Source organism: Patiria miniata, unplaced genomic scaffold (genome assembly GCF_015706575.1).
Source record: "Patiria miniata isolate m_02_andy unplaced genomic scaffold, ASM1570657v1 HiC_scaffold_9, whole genome shotgun sequence".
NCBI classification, from domain to species: Eukaryota; Metazoa; Echinodermata; class Asteroidea; order Valvatida; family Asterinidae; genus Patiria; species Patiria miniata.
In genome coordinates, this window is record NW_024037076.1 from 20,227,301 (window position 1) to 20,251,458 (window position 24,158).

At 44.4% G+C, this 24,158-nt stretch overlaps 1 protein-coding gene across 1 annotated transcript in view; it reads right to left on the bottom strand.

Moving 5' to 3' along the window:
* The window catches only part of LOC119721030 (atrial natriuretic peptide receptor 1-like), a 92,257-nt gene that overhangs the window by 22,076 nt on the left and 46,023 nt on the right, over nt 1-24,158 (bottom strand). The window contains exons 10-12 of the mRNA XM_038190898.1: nt 22,487-22,558; nt 19,247-19,421; nt 351-506 (exon numbers count right to left, since the gene is read on the bottom strand). Of these exons, the coding sequence (XP_038046826.1) occupies nt 351-506; nt 19,247-19,421; nt 22,487-22,558 (403 nt within the window). The remainder of the gene's footprint in view (nt 1-350; nt 507-19,246; nt 19,422-22,486; nt 22,559-24,158) is intronic.

Here is a 24,158-nt window from a genome sequence, read left to right on the forward strand (position 1 = left end):
AACATATAATAGACTACGGTCGGCTTCTCCAGGGCCAGGGTTTATTACATAGACTACCCATATACCCCCTCAACGCACAAAAGAGATCCCTGAATTATTGTCGAGCGTTCTAATTTTGTAAAGTAAATATTCCGCAACTAAACATAAGCAGATTATTTTTGTTCGATGTCTTCTTCACAAGTGGATAGACGCCAAAGGCAAAGCCTACGCGGTCAAAGTTAGCCTGCAAATCAATACAGCCTGGGGCTATTACCGTTTATGTGAAAAGGTAAAGTAAATACATCCGGATAAAACAAACGATGAACACAATTACATAGAACACCCGAGAGTGCCATTATTTGAAGGTGTACCTTTGGGCGACAGATCCACATTGGCCACATAGAAGACGCTCTCTCTGTATATGACCTCTTGCACGATGACACCGAAGCTGTAGACATCAGCTTTTTGGGTACCCCCTAGGGGCATCTCGGGCAGACGTAGCAGCTCCGGTGCCCCCCATAACCTCTCTGCAAGGAAGAGAAACAAGTTGTCGTTAGTGAGACATATATACTCACGCTGACAATATGACTTTTACGAAAGATGCCAAGATGGGTCTATACTACAGGTATAATATTTCTTTATTGACCTTAGTCGCGACAGATACGAAAGCAAGGCTGCGACTGTATGCAAGTATACTTTACAAAGTTATGCATAATGTAGTAAAAATACATGCAATCACGTTTGTGCTGAGATTAATAATTCTTTATGTACGAAACCTATTTTGTGCTTTTGACAGTTATAATATGGCTCTCTGACAGAAACCGGAAATATGGCGCACGTGTAAAGACAGTCTGATTGAGTATTTGTGTATAAATGGATTTGTGAAACGACCAAAAAAAAAGCCATCTCGTCTTGGAAGAGCCCATTCGAAAAGTCGGATGTTAAGGTTTGTTTAAACACTGTAATTGTGTCAATGGTAGGCCTGCAAAATAACAAGCATTCATAAAGTGCATTCACTACAAGAGATAAGACAATTGCAGGTTAGATATTGATGGTTGCGTATCTATGATCGTATATGAAGAAACAGCTGATTGAAAACAGCTGAATGTACACAAGCGCGATGACAATAAATAAGCGTAATCATACAAAACACAAGTTAATACCACAAAAATACGTACATGTGTTAAAAAATTGCTGGATATTTCAAAATTTCACGCCTTTTTAGGCCGCCTTTTCAGTAAGTAATGGCTTATGAAATGTTTATTTCATCTTTCTCTGGTATGTGCTAAATGGAACCAACTGTCGCAGAGTTATGGTACGTCTTGAAACAACAAAGCAAAGTTAAGGTTATGTGCACCACTGGGTCGAATACAGCTGCTCACGCACCAAGATTACGCCCATGGCGTCCTCATGCGTTTGCACGTGGGGCTAATGACCCCGCAGGACTGTTGACTTCAACACATTACCACAGAACCGTGCATAAAAGATGAATTGAAAGGTTGCAAAAATTCCCTCAATATTCCCGAACAAACATAACCGGCCCTATGCATATATATATTACACATTCTGTGTAAAATGACTCGACGAATCATTGCTATTTTTATGCAGGAATTTACGAACATAACCATAATATGCTGACGGAATGTGGACATCTCACATAAAATATATAAAAGTATAGTTTTCAACAATTTATACCGAATGAGACGAAATTCTTTTGGGAAAGAGTGTTTAAGACAACCCAGTTTTCAAACCTTCAGTTGACAAAAAGCATACATAGGCTAATCAGACCATCACAACATTGCCAAATTACTGGGTGGCGCTGCATTAGTTTGAAAATTCATATAAACAGCTAGATTTTCAATAGCTATGATTCAATCAATGGTGTGATACAATGTCGCACTCTTCAACAATATCCTTTGGAAACACCGCCGTAAAATGGCGTGTTATTTGAACAATTTTACTGCCTAGTAGTATTTCAGGTAATAATGTTTGTAAAACCATGAAACACAGAAACCGCGTACATAAATCCCTCGGCGCGCAAAGAGAGTGAGAGAAAAATACCGAGGTTGGTTTATGAGTTGTATGACATCTTTATCTTGGATCGAGGATGGGAAATAGCTTGATTTCCCATGTGGCCTTGCGCGTCGTCACTCTCACTCGGTATGGTGTGTTACGCTACTAACTTTTAATGGCGCCAGTTTACGAGCTCCTGAGAGTGTGTGTCGGACCTCAACCTAAAAATATTAACCTACATACCAAAGACCATTGGAGAAGTATTGCCGCCCAAATGGTGCCCTCGGTACGAGAACACCAAAGGGTTGTAATTCTGGAATGAGTGGTTTGGGATCTAGTTATGTCAAAAATGAGACAAGTGACGGCAATAAATAATATCATTTTTTAATCTATATATAAAATTTCATTCGTACAATCGTGTGAAGTCAAGATGCGAAACGTACATTTCCTGTCTGGTGCAGTTGTACATATGTTTCAACAATGCACGAGACACTCTAATATTGAAATCCTATTTCACCTTGGGCATACGTTTTGGCAGTTATTCAAATCATTTTCTCTAACTCTCTATATGCTACTATCACGCTACTAACATCTCGGTCGGTACCAAGAAGGACGCACAACACCAAGTTTGTATCAGCAAAAAAGAGTTAAATTAAATCGGCCTTGACCCTTTCCTTGCCTCTGTACCCGTAATTACGATTTGCAGAATAAAAAAAGTCCGTGTAAACTTGATAGGTTTACAGCATTCGCTGTTCTGGCGTAGTTTGCCTATATAGGCCTAAAACATTTTATTCCTACACAACTCTTATTGAAAAAAAGCAGTATGCCACTCTAATCTACTAGGCCTTTACTCCGTTTGACCACATCTTGAAAATACATTTCATCCCTGGAATGTAGCGCAAACTGTTAAAAATATTGAATGCCCACTTCGAGTTATTCAATGCATTCTATTTATCTTCTGACATTGAAGTGACATGTTGTAAGTGGTCATAAAACAGCGGCGTGAACACATGCAGCTCGGTTTACGGTTTACGACCGAAGAACGGCATGTGCCGTCTGGCGAAAAAGACGGGTGGCTGATGGACATGTCACGGTCCAATGGAAATGACATACGAATCGCCAATCTCATCACCTATCCTTGAAGATTGAATTTCCAAGGTAAAGAGAGATAGAAATCAATTCAATATCGCAGAACCCTATGAACACATATATGACACGAACAAGCCGGCATGGGAGAAGACAGCTCAGAGACTCCCGTGTTTGAAAGTAAAATGAAATCATTATTGTTATTGAAGGACACAAGCGCCATCTGCGCCGCTCCTCCGCGCGTGGACGTCACGGGTTTATGCATAATTACGCATGGGCAAAGTTGTGCGCGCACACGTCATATCATTGGATAAATTTTAAAGGGTGACCCATGGGTTAAAGTTTTCGCGACAGCAACGAATTTACGTGCATTGATCAAGATGCCGAACTACCCACAATGCTTTGCGTTTCCTTCACTCAATTTTGCAATACAGGTTAAGCTGCCCATTCGGGTGTAAGCGAAGTAAGCATCATTGTGTTCACGCCGGTAGAATGTACATCCAACTATATCATAAAAAAACAAAACAGTTTTCACACAACAGCGTTAATGTTCAGCCCTACGTTCACCTTTTGCAGAAAAACAAAATCCCTTTTTGGTTCGGTATTCATGAACACAAACTTGGGCGCGCTAACTCCCTGAACGGCACCTCACATCTTGCCTTGGCATTTCTCATGTATGTCTTGGCTCATCAATGTTCAGTCATGCACATTGTTTCTCCATCGATAATTTGAAGTGAAGCTCAAAGGAAATAAGCCCCCTAAATCCCGCGAGGGGAGGAAAAAATCAATTGGGAAGTTACAGCTCGGGGACTTTTCCGGCGATGAATTCTGGAAATGATTAGGCCTATGGCTTGATCGGTCAACCGATTGGGCATGCGACGGGGCTAGAGACGAACATACCAAAGGCTAGTTGCAGAAAAGTCTATAATGCGAAAAAAAGTCGATAGCTCTTTGGTTGTTTCAAAACCTATTTTCCCCTGCAAATTTATGGAAAGGACACATCGCTGTGAAGAAATTCATGCTAGCTTTTTTGAGACATTTTCCATTAGAATACAGACAGCTAAAACGAACGGGTCACATTATCTAGGTATAAAATAAAACCAGGTGAATATGCGAATCTGCTTTGAACGGTAAGTCTAGCCTATATCAAGAAAGCATTATAAAGGATCATAATTTCGCCAGAATGAATGCGTACACGCACCCACAGTTATTTGCTTCTGTTGTTCTACCCTTCTTTTCTTTGTGGTCTGTTATATTCGTGCCATGTCCCTGCTTTTGAAACGCACAAAATGGCAAACAGGTACCACCAACTTCAAAAGTGGTGAAAATACCGTGGCTATACTTTTACGCGTCACTTGATGGTCGGTTGTGTGATTGCATGTACGCAGGTCAGGAAAGTAAGATTGGTAACCGGTATTCATAAGATGGAATATGCGTCGGAGTGATGTAATTTCAATATCTGGTTTTCCCGGTGAAGGGCAAAACCCAATATTGAATGGTAACCAGTATAGGCACGTGTCCCCAGGAAACCACGGCAGACATCTTATGGCACCATGCACTAACAAATAACGCGCCGCAAGTAATACGCGTCTTGTTTTTCTTTTATCAGATTGCCGAGAGGATCGAGTGCGCTGGTTTATTTAGACGGTAAAAGTAAAAATTGTTAGGAATCAGCAATAATGTTGTGCATCGGGTCGGGTTGACCAGGCCAAACCGACCCGAAACATTATTGATATAAACCGAATCCCAACCGAAATCGATCTGATCTCGCTAAATCTGACCCGACCCGACCCAACCCGACAAAAAAAATCAGGGGAAAACCGACCCGAATTGACCCCACCCGAAAAAAACCCGAGTATATGGTTTGGGCAAATCCTCCTATATTTCACGAACTCTATGTCCGCTTTTTGTACCTGAACCTACAGACGTCGCGTGATTTGTTTTGAAAATCGTCGTCTCTCAGTACTGAATCATACAATGCAGTACGGTGAACACTGTTATGTTAACATGACCTACCGATGGGCCTAGGCCTACACTTAAAAGACTGTGCGTGATAGAACTGTTTCGGTTTTTCCCGGTGCATTTTGGGTTTTTGCACAACATTAGTCAGCAGAGTGAGGAAATCTATATTAAAAAAAAGTTGCTTCCTGTTTGGTACAAATAAAGGCATGGACATATACACCACACGCAAAATATTAGCAACTAAACTTCCTTCATGACTTGTTGGAATCAATAATGGCAAGAAAAGACAAGAGAGTTTGCATGTGACGTCATCAACGTGACCTGTGCCATCTTTGATGGCAATTACTTCTTCCAAGACAGGTCGCACTGTGCGCTCCCAGATAATGCGCCAACGCGAGCGTGAGAGGGGTCACAACGGAGGTCACGCAGACAAATCTCCTGCGAGTCACAAATTAATCGGCAACCGCCCTTCCAAAAGGGCAAACACAATGTACCAAGCACAGTGCTTTGCGCGTTATATCACAAAGCAGGTAATGTTGTTTTGTTTGAAAACATTCGTCTTTCAGTTAAATGATAGACTTTAATTAAAAACATTACATGTATATTGGAAAAGTTTAATGGTGCTCTTTCAAAAAGCAGTTTTGAAAGGTTCAACATTATCCCCCAGTTATGTTGTATTTTGATATTTTAGTTATCACTGTAAAAACACCTTCAAGATTTGAGTAGGAAACAGTCAAACGTGCACGCTGGGTACAGATTTGATTGCTTTCCAGTCAAATTTAGCTAGAGTGTTTTCAGAGAATTTGGGACCATTAGAAATGATATATCATTCGGTATTTCAATGAGCAACTAAAGACAATGCTCATCTCACATCACGATGTTCAGATTTAGATATGCTAGCCAGGTGAAATTATCACACAAAATGGTGAAGTAATCCGCAAGTTTTATAGCCTGGAGCCGCATACTTATCGTGTGCGCGCACCATTTCAAAATTTGTATAGGGAAACGCCATTTTTTGCGCCTGCTCGCGATTTCCCCTTTCGTCCTGGGGATTACCTACGACAGGCTTATCATTTATGCCTTTCGATATTACAGTGGACCTTGTGCAGATTTGTGCAATTGCCCTCCGGCTCACGTCGATGCTTCTATACGGTAGTTTCTGCACCACTACGAGGCAAGATTGTATAAACTTTGGCGTCCAAAGCGAACTCAAAACCCGAAATCCCATGGGCTTTCGCGCTGAGGTCACTGACACAGGCAGTAAACGAAAGTGGATGACCAAAATGCACCGGACAAGTCCCACCAAAATCAACGCTTCGCAGTTGTCGCTTTTCTCGAAAAGCCAAATAAATTGATGTTTCCCCTCCAATTCCCGCCACGCAGATTACCCATCACTCTTTACGTACTGGGTTGGTTAAATTAAATCAGCAATCAAATGCATTCACCGCAGCGCTGCGTCAAAACAGCCACTGTTTTATTTCATTTATGTATCGGCCATGAACCTTTTCTCTACCGTTTCATATTGTCCAATTAATTAATTCAGCCCGACGACTGAAACTCGAAAAATGTCCCAAACGTCCAGACGGTTCATTACAACAGAATCTGTCAACGGTCGTTTAAAAAAACCTTTCAACAGCTTTAATCCATGTAATTAATGAGCGAATTGTGAGTGCACAACGACGGTGGGGAAAAAAGGCACGCGCGGTGCTTATGCTCATGCCGGGACACGGCATGGCCGCCGGGCAAAGAACCAATAATCATTGGCAAATGAGCAGCAGAATAATTTATCATCTTTAGAATATTTGTAATTGTGATTGATTGTCATCAAGACGGACAGGTGCCTGCTGTTCCTGTCCTATACCCTTTTCCCCTTGCATGACGCAGTACGCGGCGCAGAGCTACTTCTGGAGAGAAAAAAACATGCTATCGGGTATACTGTTTAGTCAATTTTATTATAATCCTTTGCCAGTCTGGTGTACTATACGCTACGTCTCTACGTGATTCCCAATGCTAGATTGCAAATTGTGCAGAAGAGCTACGGGCAAACACTGCCAAAGGTGGAAAATTATACGTACAAAATAATCTGCAGTAATAACACTTTCTGTGTAATGCAACGCACGCTTACCACAGTCACTTTCGCTGGTTTTGTCCCAGAACTTGCAATGTATAAAACACAGCCTGCATGTATCCCCTGCAGTCGAATTTGTTATTGTGCATTTTCCCCCGCATACATTTAAGTGACATGTGCCATCGATTTCTGTCATCGGAAAAGGTGTCCATTGAGGGCAAGTCCAGTATGAGGCATTCAAAATTTCCAGCTGAAATGTTGAAAACCATTTTTTTTCTCATCACAGACTGCATACGTCAATCCAACAGAATTACTGTGAGGGATTGGCGTAAAACGTGTACGTGTAAGTGCGTCAATGCGCAAATACCAACAGCACCCCCTGCAGTCATAATGGCGTACAGCCCCTTCCCCATTTTCCAAGCTGCTTGTCCCCAGCCTCCAATGTTGATATGGAATTGCCGCTGCCGAGCCCTGTTTTCAACGACATTTATCACAAGAGATTAAATTAAACGATACAACATCGCCCTGGACAGTCCGAAGTGGCTTCACTTAGCTCACACCAATAGGCCTAAAGGGCGCCGCCCATCGTATCCACAATACCCACAACTAGTGAAATCGCGCGGGTGAGATGTGTATTGACTGGAAACCAACACCAGCACGTGCAGACTTCTCGTGTTCAAACAACGCAATCGATCGCCGTTATGAAAATACTTGTAATGCCGACTATGGAGACATTCTGCCTCACTGGGACTGGGTCGCTGTACTGTTGTCAACACGTGTGAACTGATTTACTGTTGGGTAAACAACACCCATTCTCTGCCTTTTAATTATGTACCGGCGATATGTGTGGCTCCTTGGAATTGAAATGATATAACGGTTAAAGTCAATCTTATACTTGAAAGTAAAGTGGTACACGCTAATTAATCACTGAGAACCTCAAAGAAAAAGATGTGATTGTATGTAACAGAGGGCGCCCTCCAAGGGAAGGCTTTTTCTGCATGCACGCTTTCAAATGGTTTCTTTGAAGTTTGCTGGTACTAGATTGTTGATGTAGGCCTACAACGAATGTATCACAATTGCAAATAAGTAAAAACATTGGAACTCCCCAAAAACCCTTCAATTTTTGTGTTTTATTTTAACGAAAAACAAAATTGTTTTTTCTATTTTGGGAGCCTTGATTAAACATTTTAAATTTTCTTTCTACATGTACTTTTTTGGGGTTGCTTTGAAGGCCCCTCACGCACAAAATGATCCTCCAGAATCAATATTTAGCGGCAGCAAATTCGAAACTTGTTGCGTTATTAGTCCATAAGTAAAAGTGGGCGGATTTCTTTCGTTCGTTGAGGGTGGATAAAATGAATTAAACCCTTTTTCGGGTGGGGGGTGGTTAAGACTCTTCCAGTGTTTACCAAGAGCAATGATGACAGCGAGCGCACAACCAGTCAGATCACCCGTGCTCGTCACACTCTTTCCGCACACGGATATCAAGTGATGCAGCGTGACATCTGTCTTTTTTCACAGCCCTCCCGCGCCTAACATGCACGGCCTCGATCAACGCCTGTCAGATATCATCGGTCGACCGACAATTAAAGTGCGAGATGTCGCTGACTTTAAATAAGTTGTTAAAGTTATGTTTTGTATGTCTCTCGCATGTAATGAAAACCTTCATAATAGACTACCGCGGGCTGGAATGCCGATATCGCAACTACATGCAGCGCCCTGGATGGAGAGAATTAAGCGTGTATCAGTATCGCGATATCTCCACCAATCCAGAGGGAAATAGGCCAAATCAACAAATAGATCTCGCACTGTGAAGTTTCAACTTCTACCGACTCCATTTACAGAACGTACCAAAACACTTCTGCGAAAAGTAATAACAAAGCTGGCTCGAAAATAACGCGTTGGGTCGCGACTGTGCGAGGCGGGGATATCGGTTTGACAGCGCTGACTTTCCATTGGAAATTCTCTCGGACGACTGTGTCTATTTGAACAACAGGCACAGGTGAACTCGAACCGAAACAGCTGACAAAAAAGACGTGCAGTTACAAGAGTACAAGTAACCTGTGTATATCCCCCGGGGTGGGGAACTGAACACTGGAACTGGCATTCATATTTATTGTGCCTACTCACGTGTATAGTTGTTTTCCAAGTTTCAGGAAATGACTGAGACTAGAATTTGTTTATGAGTATGAATACATGTATATCAAAGTGGTTGACAAAAAAAAGAGGATGATCAAGAGGATGTGAAAGTTGAAATGAAGAAATATTTGTTTCCCTACACTGTACTGGTCTTTTAAATAACATGGTACAGCATTATCATTCAACGAAATATTGTTTTCTAAGTTTATAAGATAGTTAACAAAATTTCCCGTTGAAATTACACTATAATTTACAGGGCCTCTGTCATTTTGGGCTCTATTCATTTGAGACCAAGTTGAATAAATGTTACTCATGGTTGGTACATAACAACAAGCAACAGCTTCGCAGTTAATCCGTTCCACGCTTGCAAGGTGTGGAAGCATGTCATAAATGTTGATGCATCATGAGAGAAACGTAGCCTCGCCATGCCACATTCCCATCCCAGTTTGCTTCACGCCCGAGTCGCTCGATCTCCCAGCGCGCACGGTTGGTATGAGCATGGAAGTAGAATTCTACCTCCATGGTATGTGAGACTTCTCTTCCCATAGACATATAATAAAACTAGGACTCTTCCTTACTATGACTCTGCGACCTCTGTTGGTGTGGCTGACTTGTCAAATCGGGGCTAAAGGAAAAATAAGGACACAAGGGGAGTCCTTAGATTGTGTGTTCTGTGAGCACTGGCTGGGCAGGCGGGATTAATCCTGTTTTATTTCAAATTCAAATGTCCCATCATCCTCAGTGGAAGACAAGTGGGGAAAATTAGGCCGGTGGAGAGACTGATCATGGTGGAGATCGTTCTGGAAAATACAATAAGGGTAATCATAAATTGAGGGCAAACTATTCAACATCAAAATCGTCATGGTAATAAACTGGAAGAATAGGAGCCTATTTCCGACACCTCGTGTGGCGTGGCCTATTTTCGCCCATCCCAAACAATTAAAATCTTTACATATGTGGATTCAAACAGTGCAATCAATAACTAGGGATCAATAACTGGGAAAATCACAGGCTTTACAGTTAACAATAAACATGAAACGGGGTTTAATCTGGAAATAATCTTGCTCACCATCCGTAACCAGCCCAATGCCCTCCGATTCCCGCGGTTGCTATGTCGGTTTGCTGCATTAGTCCGCATGGTGGCGCTATTGAAATATTAAAGTCGCAACATAGCCGCCCCTAAACTGTGCGCAATAGTTTACATATCGCTGGCTTTAGCATGGGTGCACAGATGGTGGGAGTTAACAGGTAAAGTTAAGAATCAGTAACTGGTTAGTAAGAAATAGTAACAAGTAACAACAGGCTTGACCAAGAGGCCGCCCCATGAATGGTCACAGGGGGTGTACTCTGCGGTAACAAGGACTAGGTTTCATCAGGCTCAGGCAGAGTGGCAGCTTCAGGATTGCCGCCAAGGGCTGTTTCAGAAGGAAGCCGGATCAGGCGTGCCACTGGCCGGGTGTAGATGCGATCTCCGACCTGCACCCTTACGGTGCGAACCCGATTATCAGTACCAGGTAGTACCTCAGTGACCTTAGCCAGAGGCCAAGAGGCACGTCGTTGCTGCGGATCAGCCATCAGAACTACATCACCGACGGACAGGTTGTCGGTCTCACTGCGCCACTTCTGGCGGGCTTGCATGGCCGACAGATAGGACTGAACAAACTCCTTCCAAAATTTCTGAATCAGGGCTTGGCACTGGCGCCAGCGTCGCCGACTAAGCACGTCGCGCTCCGGGTAGACAACCTGTGGCGGGGCATGGTCCCGCCGCCCCATGAGAAGCATGAAAGGCGTGATGGGATCTGGATCAGCAATGTCTGATGACACATAAGTCAATGGCTTAGAATTCAGCAAGGCTTCTACCTCAACCAGGCAAGTATAGAGAACGGGAGCGCTAACTGACCGATCACCCAGGGTGGCGTACAAGGCAGTTTTCACTGACCGAATCTCTCTCTCCCAGGTCCCACCGAAGTGTGGTGCAGAGGGAGGATTGAACCTGAAATTGACTTTGTATTTGGCAAGTCTCTCCTGAAGGTCAGGTGCCATATCGCTGAATGCCTTCCTCAGTTCAGACAGACCTCCTTTGAAGTTAGTCCCATTGTCGCACAACAATTCATGAGGTGCGCCACGTCGTGAACGGAACCGATTGAACGCCAAAAGAAAGGCGTCGGCATCAAGAGACTCAAGCAAATCTAAGTAGACGGCTCTTGTGGTCATGCACTTCCATATTATACCCCATCTCCGTTCACTTCGTCTCCCCATGGTAACGGTGTAGGGGCCAAAGCAGTCTACCCCCGTGGAGTAGAATGCTGGCTTGCCAATTCGCAGACGAGCATGTGGCATATCCGCCATCTTGGGCACTGAAGGTTGACCACGCTGTCTAAGGCATCCGGTGCATCTGCTTTGTAGACCTCTGATGGACTGGCGTCCTCGCAACAACCAGAAGCGTCGACGCATATCTGCAAGCACAGTACCAGTTCCAGGATGCCCAAGACGTTCGTCAGCATTTTTGATCAGCAGTTGTACTATCGGGTGCTTGCAGTCAAGGACGACAGGGTGTTTCACATCAATGTCCAACTCCGCTCGACGGAGTCTCCCTCCAACCCGGATCAACTGGGTATCCTTGTCGATTTCAGGAGCAAGTTTTGCCAGGCGACTATTTCTTGGAACAGGCTTGCCAGCTGTAAGAGCTGCAAGATCATCTGGAAAGCTTTCAGCTTGTACCTTTCCGTAGAGGGCTTGTTCAGTCTCCATCCGTTGGTCAGCGCTGAGGAAATCTGGCTTAGTTTCATCCTCAGCCTCGCACAGAATGCGTCCATATGCCTCAACCAGGTCATCCCAGGAAGCAAACTGAGACGCTTCAATCTCTGGAACCTCTCCTCGATTGCCGAGGGTAAAAGCAGTAAAAAGACTGCCCTTCAGCTCAACTTCGCCATCATCCTGCTGCATGTGCGATGGCAAGCTTGGCCAATCCTCTTCAGGACCAGAGAGGAAGGGTGGAGCAGACCACCGACTCTCGGTGGTCAACTCGCTGAGCATCAATCCACGGGTCAGGTCATCTGCAGGGTTCTTGGCGGTGTCTACATACCGCCAGATAGTGTGGTCTGTGAGTCTTTGAATCTCAGCGATGCGGGCACCGACAAAACGGTTGTACCGACAAGATTCTGAGGTAATCCAGCTCAAAACTGTCGTGCTGTCACTCCAACAAGTGACGGAAAGGCTCAACCTCAACTCATCCTCGAGAAGCTCGGTCAGTTCAGCACCAGAAAGAGCAGCCTGAAGTTCCAATCGGGGAATAGTTTGCACACGCTTTGGTGCCAAACGGGAACGTGCCATGACAAACCTGACACACACCTCTCCTGACTTAGCAATGGCTCGAAGATAAGCAACGGACCCATAGGCCCTTTCGGAAGCGTCGGTGAACACGTGCAGTTGATAGGACACATTTGCTGGATCAAAGTGTGGGGGAAGGTAGCACCGAGGCAGGTATACAAGAGGGAGATCTTTGATTTCTTTGCGCCATCTCATGTGTTGGGCACGTAAGCCATCCTTGCCCTCGTCGGGAATCTCCTCATCCCAGCCCCATGGTCTCTTCCAAAGCTCCTGAACGAGCATCTTTCCCCTCACCATATATGGCATGAGGTAACCAAGGGGGTCCTTCCCGGCACATCTCATCACATCACTTAGAACAGCTCTTCGAGTGAGGACCGGCCACTCACGAAGTTCGAGTTTGTATCGGAGTGTGTCGTGCTGGAAATTCCAGTGGGGTCCTAAGGCTGCTTCCTCAGGTGAATCACAACTTGAACTCAGCCATCTCTCAGTACTGCAGGAGCGGGCTTCCTGTGGAAGGTCTTTGACCACTTCTGCAAAGTTGCTGGCCCATTTCACAATGGGAAATCCTCCAGCGCCGAGCGCTTGACATAGTTTTCCAACTAGGTCTTTCGCTTCTAGGACACTGGACTTGCCATCTAGGCAGTTGTCAACGTAGAATGAATTCATAACACTTCTGACAATGTCTGGATCTGGAAACCGGTCCTGCACATGCTTCTGCAGGGCGAAAGTGGCACAGCATGGACTGCATGTGGTGCCAAAGGGGAGTACGTTCCACTCCAGTTCCTCCATTTCGGCATCAGGGTCCAAATCCCTCCACAGGAACCGAAGCATGCATCGGTCACACTCTAAAGTGCGCACACAGTGAAACATCGCTTTGATGTCACCGGACACAGCTACTTGATGCTGTCTGAATCGTACTAGCACTCCAACCAGCGGTGAACCCAGGGTAGGCCCAGGAAGCAAGTGGTCGTTTAGAGACTCTCCCCGGTACGGGAACGCACAGTTGAACACCAGTCTTGTCTTCCCATTCTGCCGAACAACATGGTGGGGTATATACCAATGCCGCTCGTGGTTTCTCTCTTTCTCCTCAGCAGTGAGCATGCGGACGAGTCCTGCCTCCTTCAGTTCCCGGATTTTCTTGGAGTGCTCAACAGCGAGTGCTGGATCTCTCTGGAGACGTTGCTCATTCCGTTTCAGAGCAGGTGACACTGCACTTGCCGGACAGGTAAGTACCTCGTTGTCACGTCTCCACAGGAGGGGGGTTGCGACACGGTCAATTCCATCTACATTTACATAGGTAGATTTTGCCTCAAGGAGATCAACCGCTCGCTGGTCCTGCTTGGATCGAGTGGCTTGTTTTCGATCAAGATACATCTGCGCGTCGTGCTGCCACATCTTACAAACATTCTCGTGGAGAACTCTGTCGGCTTCCATGGGTGGTAGTACAGACAAGAAGTTTACTTCATTCTTGCGCCTGGACTTCAGAATGGGGCCCTGGACAGCCCACCCAAGTTTGGTGCGCACAGCCACTGGTGCACCTTCGGGACCAAAATGACTCTCAATGGGAACAATCAGATCTGGGCGATCACTGCCGATCAGCAATAATGGCCGTGCCTCCTTGACTTCCTGCAGTGGAAGACCCCGCAGATGCGGCCACCTCCTTTGCAAATCTCGTGCAGGAACAGCGTGCTCTGAAAGCCTCAACATGGAAGACGAAAAGACATTGGAAATGGTGATGCGTGAATCTTGGTCGTGGATTGGTGCAAGATCGACCGAGACTATCACGCCCTTGCAGGGGGTACATTCCTCCCTGGCGGTTGCAATTGGCATCTTGGTGCTCTCACCCTTGAGGCCAAGTGCCTCGGTAGCTTCGCTAAGCATCAAGGAGAAGTTGGCAGCATCGTCCAACAAGCAGTACGTCTCCAGCTGTCGACCGTTGGCATAGAGCATGACTGGCAAAATCTTCATGCTGACGTCAGGTAGCCAAGGGTTTCCATCCCCGTAAAAGACAGACAGGTTTGGGTCGAAGGAGGAATAGTACACTCCATACCCTGGTTGCTCCATCAGATCATGGAGAACGGTCAGGTGCATCTTGTCGCATCGGCGACAAGGCTTGCGTAGGTCGCACTCCTTTCCGTTTTTGTGCAGGCGTGCACACTGCCAGCAGCGTTTGTCAGCCTTAATCCACTTCATGCGCTGTTCCATCGTGAGATCGCTGAATTTGTCGCATCGAGAGAGCCAGTGTTCTTCCCGGCAGTGGGGACAACTCTTCCGGAAGGGTTTCTTGCCATCACTTCGGGTAGCCTTATAGGCAGATGCGCCCTTTGGCGGATTGCTGGTAGTCTTTCCAGCCAGTTCCATGTGGTAGGCAGCTGCACCTTTTCTGCGGCGGTCCCGGTTGGTTGGGGGGAGTTCAACCTTAATACTCTCGCTGAGCTGCACCTTCTTTCTGGCTATGGCCGCCGTGTCTTGCAGCCACATGTTGATGTCAAGCAGAGAAAAGTTGTTGACATTTCTGGCCTTCATAGCCTTCAAAAAGGCCGTCTGATGGGTATGTGACAGGCGACTGTACAGGATGCAAGCTGTAGAGTTGGCATTCAGTTCCGCCTGGCCTTCCGGTGCACTCTTGAGTTGCGTGACCAACGCTGACACCGCTGCTGCAAACTCTACCATCCCCTTAGAGTCACTGGCTGTCAGTCTCGGCCATGACGTAATCTGGTCAATCTTGGCACGTATTAGGACACCAATATCACCATAAAGCTTCTTGAGGGTGGACATGGCCTTAGTGAAGGGGCTACCATCATGCTCAAGCCCGAGGACATCCTTCTTGGGTTGACCACTTAACTTCGACCTGACGATGAAGTATTTTTGTAGCTCGCTGAGGTGGACTAAGGGCTTGATGCAGCCATCTATCATTGCCTCAAAACAACGAAACTCTGCTGGGTCGCCTCCCCCGAAGTTGGGAACCTCCATGTTTATACCTCCGGCTGAGGCTGCCAGCATGGAGCTTAACATCATTTGGCTTGAGGAATTGAAAGTAGGCGGTTCGGGAAAATCAGAAACCCTAGCAGTAGAGGCAGAAACCTGAGTAGGAGTGGGGTTTGTCCCCAAAGTGGGAGAAGTTTCATGGTAAAGATTAGGAATACCAGCGTGGTACGGTGCCATACTTGGCTGAAAGGCAGTGAAGTTGTGATCAGGTACCAAGCTGCCTGGAATCATGCGGCACTGAGCAGAGGGCTCAGACCACGCGAGCGCGGAACTCGCGGCAGTTTGCGTGTGACCTGCTTTCGCGAGGGGGCTCGCGAGAGGGCGTGCATGGCTCGCGGAAAGGTGCGTTTGCCTCGCGACGGGATGCGCGAAACTCGCGGCCGGTTGCGCGAATTGCGCGAAGCTTGCGGTTGGTTGCGCGAAGCTCGTGACGGATTGAGCGAAGGTCGCGACGGGTTGCACGAGACTTGCGACTGGTTGCGCGAAGCTCGCAACGGGTTGCACGAGACTTGCGACTGGTTGCGCGAAGCTCGCGACGGGTTGCACGAGACTTGTGCCTGGTTGCGCGAAGCTCGTGGCTGGTTGCGTGATTTGCGCGAAGCTCGCGACGGGTTGCGCGTAGCTCGCGGCTTGTTGCGTGATTTGCGCGAAGCTCGCGACGGGTTGCGCGTAGCTCGCGGCTTGTTGCGCGAGACTCGCGACTGGTTGCGCGAAGCTCGCGGCTGGTGGGGGGAGACTTTCGACTGGTTGCGCGAAGCTCGCGTCTGGTTGCGCGAAGTTCGCAACAGGTTGCGAGTAGTTCGCGGCTTGGTGCACGCATTTTGGGCTTAACTGTACCAGACTCGCAGCTGATGAGTGTGCAGCAGGTAGGCCTATTGGATTTATGGCCTGGAGCGCCGCCGGGTTTTCCGCTACCGGCAAGCTCGGAACACTGGTGGAGGGTGAAATTACAGAATGGCTTACAACACTAGTAATATTTGGCAAATCATGTGATTGTGAATACAAAGGTGTGTCACTCATGCTAGTTTGTACAAATTCGGATTCTACCCTAGCCAGATTAAAATTGAGTTCAGCAGTTTGTAATTGTCTCTCGAGCTCAATCTGTCGAGCAAACTGTTCCTTTTCCTTCAGGATGCGGCTTTCTTCATGTTCGGCGACCAGCCGTGCCTGGGCCAACTCCATTTGTCTTTCACGCAGTGCCAGCTCCTCTCTTGTTCGCTGTGCTGCCAGTAGTCGCTCGTCCAACTCTTTGCTCTGGGCCATCGTGGCTCTTTCCAGCTCGAGTCGTCGCTTGGCGGCTTCATACTCCTGCTGCTTTTCCACAGCACGCATGCGAACAGACGAGTGGCTACTACTGCGGCTTCGCTCTGATGCAATTGAGCTGCATGTAGAGTGCTCTGACTGAAGTATTGTAGACTCAGCTATTGCGGGTAGTTTGTCCGTTGATTCTGAAGGACCCTCAGTGGGTGGTTTTGGAGCTGTTCCTCTAGGTCTGAGGACTCGTTTTTCTACGTTGCCGTCCATTTTGTTACTGGTTTTTATTTGTATGCCCTTTTGTGCTCAAGCTTGATTCCTATCACGTCAGGGTCACCATTTGTAAAGGAAAAATAAGGACACAAGGGGAGTCCTTAGATTGTGTGTTCTGTGAGCACTGGCTGGGCAGGCGGGATTAATCCTGTTTTATTTCAAATTCAAATGTCCCATCATCCTCAGTGGAAGACAAGTGGGGAAAATTAGGCCGGTGGAGAGACTGATCATGGTGGAGATCGTTCTGGAAGATACAATAAGGGTAATCATAAATTGAGGGCAAACTATTCAACATCAAAATCGTCATGGTAATAAACTGGAAGAATAGGAGCCTATTTCCGACACCTCGTGTGGCGTGGCCTATTTTCGCCCATCCCAAACAATTAAAATCTTTACATATGTGGATTCAAACAGTGCAATCAATAACTAGGGATCAATAACTGGGAAAATCACAGGCTTTACAGTTAACAATAAACATGAAACGGGGTTTAATCTGGAAATAATCTTGCTCACCATCCGTAACCAGCCCAATGCCCTCCGATTCCCGCGGTTGCTATGTCGGTTTGCTGCATTAGTCCGCATGGTGGCGCTATTGAAATATTAAAGTCGCAACAGGGGCCTTATACAGATTCTCATGTTGAGAAGCCATGGTGAGAAATTAAGACGCAACAAATGAATACAGGTACGCCGTATCTGCTCGAGAAAATTTGTAACATGTTTCAACACGCACGTACATAGTTCCAACTGCTTTCTAGAACATCAAACAGTAACAAACTTTTTCTCTTTCAATTTTTCAATAATTACCGCCCCACAGCGTATAATGAGGTTCATGGCCTAGCTGTGTGCATGTGATGATTCCATCACCTGATCATCTCATGAGCTCCGGTACAGTGAAGCATTCCTGTTTTAATTGCATTCCAGAGTATTAGCTTTCACCGGAGAAGGCCACTGGGATTGAGGGGGAAAAAGCGCGCCAACCGACTTTCATTAACGCGTCAAAAGTCCATGCATCACCTTGTATCCTTTGGCATCAGCTGCAATAACCACGGCCATATTGGATAACAACTCTCCAATGACCTATTAATGCCGCATTCGGAGTTACCCGGGTGTTACTCGGGAGGTCTCCTGGGCACATCTGACTCCCATATGAATAATTAAGGACACCCAAATTGACCACCTTGTGTTATGATTTAGCCTTGTTATGTTTGTATTCAGAGCCCCTCGCGGGCGTAAGCTTACATTTTATAAGCTGTTAATTTATAAGCAGGGACGGAGGTGAAGATACATGCATTATCCCAGTGTTTACTTTTTCTTGGCACCTTGACAAAAAAAGTCTGGATCACCTATTTATAAAGAAATTTATCCCCCTCCTAGCATCTGCAGTGAAGTAACACTCGTGCACAACACTATTATTCATGAGAAGAGATGATTGAATTGGCCCAAATCAACTCATGTTGTTTGTCCCAAGATATCTGGAACTTTCCACCCACGGACACCGCAGAATCGTGTAAAAACCTGAGGCAGTTCGCTTTTATTAATATAAAGAAAATCTCTAGGGACTAAATAGGCGGTATGGTGCAGTTTCCAAGGTTCTTGTCAGACATAATCATGTTATCCATCATGTTGCAAAATGGGGTACGTGACTGTGGGTCCAAATTGCGCAGAGTCGGACAAACAGTTAGATTTGACAAGATCTATATCGTCAAAAAATTACAATGACTCATGTTGGGACCTATATATATTGATATATTAAAGGTACCGTAGCTAATCTGATCCATATCAACGAAAATTGCTCTTGATAGATATGTTATACCGATACTGGTAATATAAACCCCCGAATGTGCATCCGATGTGGAATACATAATTCAGAACGTATACAGTGAACCACTGTCGTACGCTTAGAAAGTAAAAGTCATTATCGACTCTGGAGGGCGCTTCAGGGTACTTCTTACACCTGGATAAATTCGAAACTTAAGTACATTTGTATCCCTTTTCTGCTACAAATCAACAGATCAGCTGAGCAAGTCGCTAACACGACCCAAACAACCTGACTGTAACATATTGGATACACATCATGGGCGGTGTCTGTTTTAGACTGACAAGATTCGATACTTTTCATTATTTACAACAAGAATGTTTGATTTTTGTACTCACTCTGATAATACTGGAAAGAATCGTCCTCGTCAGGCTCAAACGGGTGGTCCGGTTCACGGAAGGAGTGCAGCCCAAAATCGGTGATCTTGACCACAAAGCGATTGTCGACCACACAATTCGAGGACTTGAGGTTCCCATGTGTTTGTATCACGCTGTTGTGGAGATAATACATGCCCTAAAAGAAAAAAACCCAAAATATTTCGGTGAAACCTTCGTTAGGTGCAATTGGTGCCTTCACGGGAGATGTGCGCCCTGGAATGGCATAAAAATGTATATAATCTTCAGTTCCCCAAATTAATTATGACTTACTACAGAACGGGAACAATAATGCGGGGAAGGTAAGACAAATGAATACTACATAGGGGCAAAAGCAGGAAGTTTGAACAAGAAATGACTGTTATTGACAATTATTTGGCTTATTCATGGCTGCGATTAATTTGGCCTTTATTCCAACATCACTCACAATTTACACCGTGTGTTCATTTCTTTAACAAACACTCTTACACTTAATCATCTGAAATATTTCTCTAGGATCGGATCTGTCCTAACAGCGGACATTGTGCGATATATCACACATATTTTAGGCAATAAGACATTTCTTCCACCAACCTACAGAATTTACTGGAGTGTTGACGTTTTTACACTGAAATCGAAAGAGGCATGTGCTTTCCCAGGGCGAAGAGAAATGTCTCGTAAATTTGTGACCCGACCACATCCAAATAAAACAAGACAGTGAAAATGCATGCAAGTACTTAACTCCTTGCTGAAGGTTTACTAAAAGTAGTTTTACGTTTAAAGCTTAAAGGTATGCGAGATGGAATTCTCTTGGACTGGATTCTTTAAATTAACTTGGGTATGCGATTGACCTTCAATGTTTCACCATAAACATAAAAATGGCATTTTCACAATCTTAAGCAATCAGTGATTCACATTAAACAGAAGCCTCAGTCCATCAGTGTTTCAGTACTAAAGGGTTTTGATTTTAAACTGTTGCACTAAACTGTTTTGCTGAGATCGCTTATTTCTGTGTTTTTTGGGGGGTCCACTCTACACCTAGGTTTGGGCCCTTGGATGTAATGTTGGCAGCAGGTACAATAATGGAATACAGTACACATTAATAAGAAGGAAAAATGCGCCATATTATATACAAATTATGTATACATGTATACATGTATGGAATGCACAGGCATGAACTTCTCCTCCCAAAAAGACTTAGTGCAAAATTCAGTTTATTGTTCCTTGAGTGGAATATAGATATGTGGCACACGAACAAACAAGATTTGGTTCGCATGCATAACAACTGACGAAGACGATCAACTTCACTATTTCACAAAAATTGTACAGTGTACTTCCAAAGAATTCTAAATAAACGCGTTTTGGAAGTACATGTACCTGCAAAAGTACATGCACCTTGTATCATGTGGATCAGTAAAGACTACCGACCCGAGCCGAAATGTTTCAGTGGTCGAAAAAAAGGCCCGACCAGAGAAATCATCGCCCGTGTTGATGAAATGCATAAGTTGAGGCTCACCTGAGCTATGCATGCCGAGGCGATGTGACAGGTTTACCCATGCACTCAAGATTAATATGAAAGAAAAACACGACTTCATGCGCATCCAACACTTTTTTTTATCAAGTCATGGGCCGGGTACTCAAAAGTGCCCGACCAACGTGGCTCGATTTGTACCCCAGTAGCAATTATGTTTTTTTTCCTGCAACCAATAAAAGTCATTGACCTGAATGCGAATGCGTCAGTTGTTGGTGGAATGTGGTCTCGGACTTATACTTCCTTTAAAGAAAGCCCCCAGAGCCATACATCGGAAACTAAAGGTGAAGTTTATTTCACTGACGAAAATAGGGCTTGAATTATAATTAAAACACGATTAAATAGAAAACAGAAATTAGGTTTCTAATTTCTCGTACCCACAGCATCCAGTATGATCAAAATAAAGCCCAACCCACTAGGCCACGATATTGCTTCGATCTCCGCTCAAAATCTAAACCCTATAAAGTCATCCCAATTCACGTGACACAGATTTCAATCACATGATAATGATTCAGGCAAGCGCATCATGGTTTATGACGATAACTGGTTGCAGAGGAAAAATTACCCTAGGCATTCAGCTATTCACCCGCGGATGACCCCCCCCCCCCTAAAAAAAGCTCGGAAGCTGCGGGCCAACGAATTCGTGTTCATGCATGAGTCACGTGATTGTGCCATGTAAGTAGTAGTGTTCTCAGTAAAAATAACCCTAACTAACTAACGGACAAACAGAGAGACACAGGATGATTTGTTGAGCTGCTATCCCGCAGCTAAAAAAAGGCTAAGTAACAATTACAGAACTGGGATTGGCATGTCTCTGCAAACCCCTCCAACGGCTCAATTTTTTTCAAGGAAATTAAATAGTTAAATCTCCAGTTCGTCAGGATCACTACGTCACGTACTCCAGGAGTACGTGACGTAGTGATTTTACAAGAGGGGGTGCACAAAGGATAATAGCACAATAAGTCTACCTGATTGACAAAAACCAATTGGGGAGAAAAGTAAAAACACATGTTTCGAAAACGATTCGGGAAACTGTAATTCTTCTCATATGAAAATATAATCTTCGTGGCTGCATTAACTACATGATTCGAAGCAATGCACTGGATGCAGTAATCAGCACACGCTAATACAGCATGGGAATCTCCTCCGGCGATTATTAGTTTTACTTAATGGCGCCCTCAACGGCAATAAACAGAGCGGAATGGAAACCGCTGCACCTGAGAAAGCCGCGTTATGTACAGTGACTTGATTAAATACTCGATCTGTTAACTTCCGTACTCTGGTAACACCTCCACCCTAACAGCTTGTCTCGCTGGAGACATTCAAAGTACCCTACTGATGCCTAGAGCCACTCCAATGCTTAGTTAGGTGATCAAATCGGCCATACAATGAATTATTCATATTTCTCAAGTTTCCTTTTGCTGCCGGCCTTAAATTTACTTGTTCTATTTTTGTGTCGTAAAAAAATTACAAGAGTCGAAATGACCTGGAGGCGCGAGTAAATTTTAATCAAGTTGTTGTCCGTTTTGGAAGCAGCTAGATTTTTTTCGAACCCTTGAGTGCTTGCTCTTCTTAAGACAGAATTTCGAAACATTTGGTCATTTCGGCAAGAAGGGATTAACAAGAAATATTCAAAGGTTAAGGGCAGGATTTAAAGTACAGAGTCCATTCAACACAAGTTGTTGTTTCCTCACCTTGACTATGTCATACAATAGGGAATACTTGAACATGTCATCCAACTCGATGGAGTCATTTTCCAAAATATCCTGGAAGGAAAAAGGAAAGAAAATAACGCAACAATTAGCAACAACTTCGAAATCAATTTTAACTGAAGCAAAACTAGAACAAAAACGCGAACTCTTTATAAACTAGTTAGTTTTAAAGGTAATACTGTAGTAATATAGTTAGAAATATAAACAGAAGGATCTGTTGAATGTAACATACGGTATTACAAGTCTGAAACGGTGTTCGTAAAACGATCCATAATTTGGTTTTCTATCAGATCACATAAAGACGTCAGTGATATTAAATTATTAAAAGGTTAAAACCTCAAATTTCATCTGCCGGTTTGGCCATAGATCGAATAAGTGACCTTGCTTTTTGATTTATTAATGATTTGAGTTCCCAAAAGTATTGATCCGAAATGAGTAAATATTGATAATGGTCAAGACCACTTCGAACGTGTGTTCAATCGATAGGAGAGCGCGTGTTGAATTATTAAAAGCCGTTTAGTGACAATCCGGTCCCGAGAGGGCGTATTTCATAGATTCCATTCAGATGACGTTTATGTCTGTACATGTAGTATACACAGCTGCTTTAGGAACTCAACTACTTACATGACTTATAGTAAAGTAAACTAAACCTTTATATTACATGTATATGACCTATACACGGTCTCATATCTCATACATTAACGTTTTAATCAAATCCTGCATACATTATATACAGGGCATGTGTTTGTCTGCTACCATTTGTGGCAATCCTTTCTTTTCCTTATAAATGGAATTCGCACAAAAACGTTGGTGTTTTTTTTTTTTTAACAAACATCTCAAATCACCCCAAACATTTCAAGTAAATCGATTTTCATTGATACAGAACCAAACCATCGTAACGGTGCCCGAAGGTGGCAATGTAAACAATATAGTTAAGCAAAACAGTGTTTTATGAAACTATGATCGAGCAGAACATTTTGGTAAAAAGATGAATATGGTAACGGTATTTCTAAAACGAGTGTTGGTGTTTCTGCTGATATCTCACTTAGCAGTCGGAGTCAACCATGATCAAGTTGTTTGCATTAAAGCAAATAACATTCATACGCCCTATCAGATACAGTGATAACATCAGCGGCTTCTCCAAGGAATTCAATCAAAGTGTCTTTTCTCCAATCGGTAGTATAATATATGACCATATGATATCACATCCGACCACGATATTTGTGTTGTGGTCACGTGATGTGAACTTTCGGCTATCTCTATGCTACCCTTCCAAGTACTACACATTTTGAAATATGGATGGTTTAAAAGCGCTGGTGTTTGCCTTCCACTGTAGGCAGAATAACATGAGAAAGATGCTTAGGTAGTTGCAAGTCGGCATGACGTTAAGGATGGTTCATTCTAAGCGCGAAAGCGAACGCGGACGCGAATTTGTGACGTTAGTGAATTTATGAAAGTTTACGCAGCGAATATTTCGTGACATTAAATATGAACCAGCCTCAGTACAGATGACATTGGCTTTTGGTGTCACTGAGTGCTATCTTTGTGAACGGCATTTGCCTGTGAATAAGGACTTCCAATTTACATTGTTAATCCTTTTAAGTAAAACGATTTTGTGAAGCATTCCGTCTAGACATTATGAATGTTTGCCTCG